Here is a 10,809-nt window from a genome sequence, read left to right on the forward strand (position 1 = left end):
CCCATCAACACATTCAACTCATCCTGGACATTCAAACTACCATTTTTCCACATTCAACAAATTTCCAGGGATTCCCGTTTTTTGGTAACCTATTTCCACCCTTAAGTTCGACTACTACTCCTTTCACATTTTTCAACCCATGTCAACCGTTCCACCGTCAAAACACTCCTTATATTCAGGACAAAAAACAAGTTGGTTAAGGAACTAGAAAAATTACCCGATTTCCAGAAATTCCAGGAATTTTTCAATTAAAAACTGTTACTAATTCAACATTTGTTGACCGATTTAAACAATTCCTACACCAACCAATTCAGCTCATTCAGGACATTCGTGCTCCTAATCATTTTTTTAAAAATCCCGCTTTTCCCAAAATTCTCACATTTCCAGGAAGTTCCCATTGAAATGAATGGGACCTTTTTCCAAGTTGCACAATTCCCACATTTTTCAACCTATTCAAACCATCCCATCATCAACACATTCCACTCATCCCGGACATTCAAACTAACACTTTCCCAAGGTTCGAACCAAATTCCGGTTATTTATTTATTTTTTTTACCTGATATCAGCTACTAAACCACTTCAGCCTGATTTGTCTAAATTACCCTGAACTGTGAAATGTGTTGGAAACACAAACCACACACTTCTAAAGGAACCTAAAATTCCTGAACTTTTGGTGGAAAAGGGCCTATAGTCACACATCCCGACCAACTTTTCCAGTAGTTCAAAAGACAAATTGACAGCCCAGTCAAAAAAAACCAAAAAAACTAAAAGGACCAAAATCTGATGTTGGAGATGAATCCTAATTACTAACACCTAACCCGAATCAGGTGAACTAAACATAGAAAATTCAGGGATGTAATACTGAGTTTTTGCATTTTAGCCGGCAGATGTAAATAAATGAACACAGATGGGATAGCTTCCTGCCCGTTCTCCTCCTTTTATCCTTACGCTTATTATTGTCCTCATGCTCCTCTTCCATCAGCTGCCTCTCTTGGCAGATGTCTTTACGCAACCTCTCCGACAATGATACACCTTAATAACGTGATATCATGTCTATCTGCACTCAAGCATGCCATGATAACATTTAACACTCAGGGCCGGATTTACTAAGATCCAAACACCAGACGCTGAACAGCGTGTGGAATCTATAAAATAGTGTGTACTAGGGTTGTACGGTATACCGGTACTGGTATAATATCGCGGTACTGGTATAATATCGCGGTACTAATGAATTAAAAACGGTACTAAAAAAAAGTACTGGTTGCCGGGCCTGACGGCGCGTCGTCACGTCATGACATTGCTGGTTTTGCGAGCAGAGGAGCATGTTCGGCAGTGCACAATCACAGAGTACTTATAAGCAGACACAGTGTGTAGACAGAAAAGGGAGAACGGACGCATTTTGGTCTAAAAACTAAAGATAAAGGTGAAGTTATAACACTTAAACGCCCTCAGGAAGAGGTGCTTAAAGACATGGCTAGCTAGCTAGCAGTGAACGTCCATGCACAGTCGTGTTTTAGCTACGTCTAAATCACTAATCCTCTCCTCCACGGTGACGAATTAAGTACGTTTCTGTCATAACGGGGTTTTCGCAGCTTACTGCGAGGTTTGTTCTCCCGGGATGCAATCGGACTATTCCGGACAAGGCTTGCAGGGAGGAATATATTTATTAATCTAACTACAAAATAACAGGCAAAAACTCTCTAACTGTGGCATGAAATAAACAAGACTTACGTAGAGGGTTGCGTGACAATAGTGTGAAGCAAACAACTAGCATAAACTATAGCATAGCAAGAAACAAACAACTAACATAACTATGGCATGGACCAACTATGAAACTGTGGCATGAAATCAACTACTAGCATAACTATAGAATCAGACCTGAAACGAGCAATGACGCCAGACAAAGGCGGTTTAAATAGTCTCTTGATTATAGCCAGGTGAGCGTCCGAACACCAGTGACAGGTGAAAATCATATGTCACCATGACAACCAAAACAAACAAGAGTGCACAAAAAACAGGAACTATTGCAGTTAAACTAACAGAACATAACAAAAACATGATCCGGACCACGGATCATGACAGTTTCTTACAAGTATCATCTCTGCAGGATGAGGAATAGCTAAACATGCTTCCCTACACACCTTAGGAGGATACGATAGCTAACTGCTAACAGCAAGCTAGCACCCTGAATGTAAACAAATGCCATGGGTGGATCTACACCTGACATCCACTGTAATGATACCAAGTACAGTATCGTATCTAGTCGATACTACTATGATTACATCGATATTTTTTATCGTCACAAAATCTGTTTTTCTTTTTTTTAAATTCATATTATGTTTATAAACTCAGGAAATATGTCCCTGGACACATGAGGACTTTGAATATGACCAATGTATGATCCTGTAACTAAAACACTATAAAACTGTAATACTTACACAAAAATAATTGCAGCACAAACCAGCACAAATGTTAATAACATAAACAATATAATAACACAAAAACAATACTATTTCACAAAAACAAGCACACACAATTTTGCCAATGTGACAATGGTTACAAAATAATAACACGGTAATAACATAAAAACTCTAATAGCTAATAAAATAACAACTATAATAGTTAGATAAAATAAATGTTTCTAGCACAAAAAGTACCACAAACGTCTGAACAAGTTTGGGGAGATTCTGATGGCCGGTTATGCATAATAACACATCAATAACAAAAAACAATATAATAGTTAGACACAAAAAAACATTTGGGACACGTTTGGGGGGATTTTGACAAGGATGACGTCACGAAAATGTATTTTAGGATAACTTAAACACCGTAACTTTTTTTTTACAGCACAAACCAGGGGCAGTTTTATTTTATTATTTGCAATGATAAGGAGAGGCAACATTACACAGGTGCACAAAACTTGCAGCAAATTGGATTTAAAAGCCTAAAAGTCGTTTCAAGTAAGTACCAAAAATTTCCACATTTTTTGTCCAAATATTCTGCTTAGGGCCCCAATTTAGCCTGGGGTCAGTCAAAAGGTAAAAAAGTCAAAAAACACATAAAGCACAAATGTTTAAACAGGTTTGGGGAGATTTTGACGATAACATGTTAAAAACATAAAAACTAAAATACTATAAAACTCCAGTACTTAGACAAAAAAATTGCAGCACAAACCAGCACAAATGTTAATAACAAAAAACATAATAACATGAAAAGTATATTATGTTGACAAAACAAGCACAAACACGTTTCTGGGAGATTTTGCCAATGTAATAACATAAAAACTCTAATAGTTAATGACATAACAACTATAATAGTGAGATAAAATAAATGTTTGGAGCACAAAAAGTACCACAAACGTTCTGATGGCCGGTTATGAATAATACCACATCAACAATATATATAAAAAAAACAACTATAATATTTAGAAAAAACATTTTTTGCAGCACAAATGTAGCACAAACATTTGGGACATGTTTGGGTGGATGTTAATAACACAAAAACTACATTAGTTAGATAAAAGAAAATTGCAGCACAAACCAGCACAAATGTTATTAACATAACAAATATAATAACATAATATATAATAGAAAAATATAATAACATAAAAACGATATTAAGTTTCTCTGAGATTTTGCCAATGTAATAACATAAAAACTCAAATAGTTAATAACATAACAACTATAATAGTTAGATAAAATAAAAGTTTGCAGCACAAAAAGTACCACAAACGTTCTGATGGCCGATTATGAATAATACCACATCAATAACATAAAAAAAAAACTATAATAGTTAGACCAGAAAAAAATGTTTGCAGCACAAATGTAGCACAAACGTGGATGCCTTGATGACATCACGAAAATGTATTTTAGAATAACTTAAACATCATAACATTTGTTTACTGTCATGTCTGTGTTCATGTTTTTGTTTGGCCATGTGCTGTTTTGTTTTTTGGACACTTCCTTAGTTCCTGGTTTCACTTCCTGGTTTTGTTTGTCACCATAGCAACCATTAGTTTCACCTGTTCCACGTTTGGACTCACACACACCTGTCTCACGTTTTCACAGTCATGTCATGCACCTGTTCACAGTTAGTCACGCACCTGTTTTCACTTTTCATGTCACTATATAGGCTTTTCTGTTTCTGTTGTTCGTGGTGGCGACATCACCCATTCATGCCATGTCCACAGTTCCTTGTCACGTTAGTTCTTGTTTCATCTCTTGTCACGTAAGTTTTTGTTTGTTTAATGTTCATAGTTCTCCGCCATTGTGCGCGCCTTTTGTTTTCCTAGTCAAGTTTTTTACCTCCGCTGTGAGCGCCTTTTGTTTGTACCTTTTGTTTGAGTTTATAGTAATAATTAAACTATGTCTTTACCTGCACGCCACATCCGTTCCAATTCTTTTGCACCACGGGAGAGCAAACCACGCCAAAGACCCAGTTATGACAGTTTACAGCACAAACCAAGGGCAGTGTTATTTTATTATTTTCAATGACACATTACACAGGTGCACAAAACATGCATCACGTTTAAATTCGATGTAAAAGTCGTTTCAAGTAAATACCAAAAATGTCACATTTTTTATCCAAATATTCTGCTAAGGGCCCCAATTTAGCCTGGTCATTTCACCATCATATGCATAGGCACCGATCACGTGGGTGCTTCGGCCCGAGCACCCACGTGGGATTGATGGCAACTTTCAATCTTGAAAGTACTTTTTGAAAAATCAATCTTGTTTTAAATACTTTTTTTTTGGCAAGTTTGGTTCGTTTTACATAATGAAAAAGCCACAATTCATATAGTCTATAATCAACAAAGCCTAACCAAGACATCATTATGCCCGAAAATGATCTAATGACATAATCGTCTTTACTTTATTCATACTGAACACGAGCGAATGAAGGGCATACTTACTCACCAGCCATATATGTCACACTAAGGGTGGCAGTATGAACAACGCCAACACTGTCATAAACATGTGCCCTATAGTGAAACCACACTAAACAACAACGACAAACACATTTTGGAAGAATATTTGCACCGCAACACAACATAAACACTACAGAACAAATTTCCAGAATTCCCTGCAGCACCAACTCTTCCGGAACGCTACAATACAAACAAACGCCATTGGTGGATCTACACCTAACATCCACTGTAATGATACCACGTACAATAGCGTATCTAGTCGATGCTACTGTGATTACATCGATATTTTTTAACATCACGAAATCTTCTTTCTTATATTTTGTTTATAAACTCAGGAAATATGTCCCTGGACACATGAGGGCTTTGAATATGACCAATGTATGATCCTGTAATTACTTGGTATCGGATTGACAACCAAATTTGGGGTATCATCCAAAACTAATGTAAAGTATCAAAGAACAGAAGAATAAGTGATTATTACATTTTAACAGAAGTGTAGATAGAACATGTTGAAACAGAAAATAAGCAGGTATTAACAGTAAATGAACAAGTAGATTAATAATTCATTTTCTACCACTTGTCCTTAATAATTTTGACAAAATAATACAATGATAAATGACACAATATGTCCTAGCAGACTAAATTTGGAGCCTGTGTTTGTTTACTAACTAGAAAAAGACAAGTTGTCTAGTATGTTCACTATTTTATTTAAGGACTAACTTGCAATAAGAAACATATGTTAAATGTACCCTAAGATTTTGTGTTAAAATTATGCCAATAATGCCATTTTTTGTGGTCCCCTTTACCATCGGGCAGGCGCTACAGGTGCATCAGAGCCAGAACAAACAGGCTCAGAGACAGCTTCTTTGCCAGAGCTGTCACCATCTTGAACTCTAACTTATAATAATAATTCACCCCTATACAACATCCTGCCCTAATACCCTACTGTGCAATATTACCCTTCAAGTGCAATACGTTCGACACTGATTGTCATTTATTACTCCGGTACTCTTGTCTTGTTCTGTTTCTGTATATTGTACAGTATTTTGTATTTCTACAGTGTTTTGTATATTGCACAGGATTGCTTATTATTTTTATTGGATAGTAGTCTGTTTATTTAAATTGTTAGTTTAAAAAAAAAATAAAAAAAAATCTTTTTTTCTTTCTTTATACCTCTTGTGTAATTTATTTTTACCCCATATTTGTTAAGTTGGAGTCCTTAATCTCGTTATATGCAAATATAATGACAATTAAAGCTGCAAGCAGCGATGGACGGGACCGACTTTGAGGGCTCATAAAATCCAAACCGGAGCAGTAATTAAAACTCTTTCATCAACTTTTAATCAGAAGGGTTCAATCTCTCTCCTGTGCTAATTTGAAGCCGAGGAGATAATGTTTGAAAAAAGGTGACTGTTTTTAATCAACTTTTGTTTTGAAGGGGGAATTGCAAACTTCCTGTTGATTTTTGCTGGGGGTTGCCAGTGTATGAAATCTAGGTCTAAGTGAGACCTACATAGAGGTTTTTGTTTCTTGTCTCTACGACATTCCTACTGGGAGTTAGAGGCAGTTGTGTCTGTGTTTTCTTCCTAGGGGGCGCTAGAGCGCAATTTTGAGTTTTGGGTTTTGGTTTTTTGATTAGATCGTAATTTTTGCCAGTCCGGATGTGTGTGTCCAATTTGGTGAGTTTTGAAGCATGTTAAGGGGGTCAAATTACAGCTCAAAGAGGCGGCGGTATAATAATAAAACGCTAGAAATTCAATAGGGTCCTCTGTCCCAAAAGGCCTACTGAAATCCACTACTACCGACCACGCAGTCTGATAGTTTATATATCAATGATGAAATCTTAACACTGCAACACATGCCAATACGGCCGGGTTAGATTTGTAAAGTGCAATTTTAAATTTCCCGCGAAATATTCTGCTGAAAACGTCTCGGTATGATGACGTTTGCGCGTGACGTCACGGATTGTAGCAGACATATTGGGACACCATTGTGGCCAGCTATTAAGTCGTCTGTTTTCATCGCAAAATTCCACAGTATTCTGGACATCTGTGTTGGTGAATCTTTTGCAATTTGTTTAATGAACAATGAAGACAGCAAAGAAGAAAGCTGTAGGTGGGAAGCGGTGTATTAGTGGCCGGCTGCAGCAACACAAACACGTAGAGAACTGGGACAACAGAGACTCTTACCAGGAGGACTTTGAGTTGGATACGCGCTACCGTGTGTACGCAGCTGCGGCTTCCAAGCATTTGATCGCTTGCCCGTACGTGCGTGCCGCTATGTGCATGTCACGTACGTGACTTTGGGGAAATTAATGTGCTGTATGAACTCTGCGGAGGTGAACGGTACTTTGGGCTGTGGGATTGAGTGTGTTGTGCGGGTGTTTGATTTGTATTGGTGGGTTATATGGACGAGAGGGGGGAGGTGTTTCTTATGCGGGATTAATTTGTGGCATATTAAATATAAGCCTGGTTGTGTTGTGGCTAATAGAGTATATATATGTCTTGTGTTTATTTACTGTTTTAGTCATTCCCAGCTGAATATCAGGTCCCAACCGCCTCTCACAGCATCTTCCCTATCTGAATCGCTTCCACTGCCCTCTAATCCTTCACTCTCACTTTTTCCTCATCAACGAATCTTTCATCCTCGCTCAAATTAATGGGGTAATCGTCGCTTTCTCGGTCCGAATCGCTCTCGCTGCTGGTGGCCATGATTGTCAACAATGTGCAGATGTGAGGCGCTCCACAACCTGTGACGTCACGCTACTTCCGGTACAGGCAAGGCTTTTTTATCAGCGACCAAAAGCTGCGAACTTTATCGTCGATGTTCTCTACTAAATCCTTTCAGCAAAAATATGGCAATATCGCGAAATGATCAAGTATGACACATAGAATGGACCTGCTATCCCCGTTTAAATAAGAAAATCTCATTTCAGTAGGCCTTTAAAAGGGACTCTGTCCCTAATAAGTCCATTCTATTCTACTGTATTCTATTCTATTTAGAAAAGTACCGAAAAGTATCGAAAAGTATTGAAATAATTTTGGTACCGGTACCGGTACAACACTAAATTCAAGTTTGATTCAAAAGTCCATCCATCCATCCATTTTCTACTGCTTGTCCCTTTCGGTGCAGCTGAGATTGAAAAGTCGTTTCAAGTAAATACCAAAATTTGGAGATGTCCGATAAATACGTTAAAATGTAATATCGGAAATTATCGGTGTCGTTTTTTTTATTATCAGTATCGTTTTTTTTTTGTTTGTTTGTTTTTTTTATTGTTTTTTTTAATTAAATCAACATAAAAACACAAGATACACTTACAATTAGTGCACCAACCCAAAAAACCTCCCTCCCCCATTTACACTCATTCACTCTCATTCACATTAAAGGGTTGTTTCTTTCTGTTATTAATATTCTGGTTCCTACATTATATATCAATATATATCAATACAGTCTGCGAGGGATACAGTCCGTAAGCACACATGATTGTGCGTACTGCTGGTCCACTAATAGTACTAACCTTTAACAGTTAATTTTAGTAATTTTCATTAATGTCTAGCATTAAAAGATTACAGTTGGTACAAAATGCGGCTGCAAGGCTTTTGACAAAAACAAGAAAGTTTGATCATATTACGCCTATACTGGCTCACTTGCACTGGCTTCCTGTGCACTTAAGATGCGACTTTAAGGTTTTACTACTTACGTATAAAATATTACACGGTTTAGCTCCAGCCTATCTCGCCGATTGTATTGTACCATATGTCCCGACAAGAAATCTGCGTTCAAATAACTCCGGCTTATTAGTGATTCCCAGAGCCAAAAAAAAGTCTGCGGGCTATAGAGCGTTTTCTATTCGGGCTCCAGTACTCTGGAATGCCCTCCCGGTAACAGTTAGAGATGCTACCTCAGTAGAAGCATTTAAGTCCCATCTTAAAACTCATTTGTATAATCTAGCCTTTAAATAGACCCCCCCTTTTTTAGACCAGTTGATCTGCCGTTTCTTTTCTTCTCTCCTCTTCTCCCCTGTCCCCTTGCGAGGGGGAGTTGCATAGGTCCGGTGGCCATGGATGAAGTGCTGGCTGTCCAGAGCCGGGACCCCGGGTGGACCACTAGCCTGTGCATCGGTCGGGGACATCTCTGCGCTGCTGACCCGTCTCCGCTCGGGATGGTTTCCTGTTGGCCCCGCTGTGGACTGGACTCCCGCTGATGTGTTGGATCCACTGTGGACTGGACTTTCACAATGTTATGTCAGACCCACTCGACATCCGTTGCTTTCGGTCTCCCCTAGAGGGGGGGGTTACCCACATATGCGGTCCTCTCCAAGGTTTCTCATAGTCATTCACCGACGTCCCACTGGGGTGAGTTTTTCCTTGCCCGTATGTGGGCTCTGTACCGAGGATGTCGTTGTGGCTTGTACAGCCCTTTGAGACACTTGAGATTTAGGGCTATATAAATAAACATTGATTGATTGATTGATTAATTACTAGTTTCTATGTAACTGTTTTTGTATTGTTTTGCTTTCTTTTTTATTCAAGAAAATGTTTTTAATTTATTTATCTTGTTTTATTTTATGGATTTTTTTAAAAAGTACCTTATCTTCACCATACCCGGTTGTCCAAATTAGGCATAATAATGTGTTAATTGCACGACTGTATCGGTTGATATCGGTATTGGTAATTAAAGAGTTGGAGAATATCGGAATATCGGCAAAATGACATTTCCGGACATCCCTACAAAAAAGGTGACATTTTTTGTCCAAATATTCTGTTTAGGGCCCCAATTTAGCCTGGGGTCAGTCAAAAGGTAAAAAAAAAAAAAAACAACAATAAAAAACAAATGTACCTTGGAACTTGAAGCCCTCCAGGTGCACCCAGAGGCAGAGCTCCTCCAGGACGCACTCGCAGCTCCAGGGGTTCCCGCTGAGTCCCAGGGAGCGCAGGGCCGGCAACGCAACGAGCGACGTGACGTTCAGCTCCGTCAAATTGTTCCTGCTCACGTCCAGAACCTGCAGGGCGAGATTTTCCGCGAAGGCGTCCGGGTGGATGTCGGACAGCTGCGGGTTGTCCGTCATCCTCAGCATGATCAGGCTCGCCAGGGGCCCGAAGGTCCGGTCCTGGATCCGGGTCAGGGTGTTGAAGGACAGGTCGAGATAGGCCAGCTTCCGTAGATTCCCGAACGTGGACTGGGAGACCTCGGTCAGGGAGTTGTTGCTGCAGTCCAGGTAGACCAGGTCCGAGAGGTAGTTGAGGGCTAAGGGCGGGAGCTCCGCGATGAGGTTGTCGGAGATGATGAGCTGCCGGGTGGCCAGCGGCAGGTCCGCCGGGAAGCCGCTCAGGTGCTGCCCGGCGCACTGAACCACCAGCTGGTCGTCGCACACGCACCTGTCCGGGCAGCCCGACGACAGCAGCGGGGACGCGAGCACCCCCGCGGAGACCAGGAGGAGCACGACGGCGAGCCGCAGCGGGTGCGCGCTCTGCTGCGGGGCAAGACGCATGACACCGTCCGGGGCTTCATGCAGCCCGCTTGGAGAGATCCACGCACGCTCACATTCTATCACGTACCTCGGGATAGGAGGGTTACTTCCACCGGGTCAAAAATGTTTTCAGCTCATCCCGTCAGGACTGTTATTGCTGGGTCTGATCCACGTACGGGTTGCGCGCGTGCGCGCTCACAACGGTGTGCACGGCCGGTGGTGATCGTGCACGCCGGACCGAATATTCCGTGTCATGCGTGGATTTTGTGTGCGTTCGCATGACCCAGATCGGGGGTCGGCAACCCGCGGCTCTAGAGCCGCATGCGGCTCTTTAGAGCCGCATGCGGCTCTTTAGCGCCGCCCTAGTGGCTCTCTGGAGATTTTTCAAAAATGTATGAAGAATGGAAAAAGA

The 10,809-nt window shown here is 40.4% G+C and overlaps 1 protein-coding gene across 1 annotated transcript in view; it reads right to left on the bottom strand.

Moving 5' to 3' along the window:
* Window positions 1–10,594, bottom strand: part of LOC133665422 (leucine-rich repeat-containing protein 52-like) — a 30,841-nt gene extending 20,247 nt beyond the window's left edge. Inside the window, exon 1 of the mRNA XM_062070710.1 lies at window positions 9,767–10,594. Coding sequence (XP_061926694.1) covers window positions 9,767–10,418 — 652 coding nt within the window. The 5' untranslated portion in view covers window positions 10,419–10,594. The remainder of the gene's footprint in view (window positions 1–9,766) is intronic.
* Window positions 10,595–10,809: the final 215 nt, after the last annotated feature.

This window comes from Entelurus aequoreus, linkage group LG14 (assembly GCF_033978785.1).
Source record: "Entelurus aequoreus isolate RoL-2023_Sb linkage group LG14, RoL_Eaeq_v1.1, whole genome shotgun sequence".
Lineage (NCBI taxonomy): Eukaryota > Metazoa > Chordata > Actinopteri > Syngnathiformes > Syngnathidae > Entelurus > Entelurus aequoreus.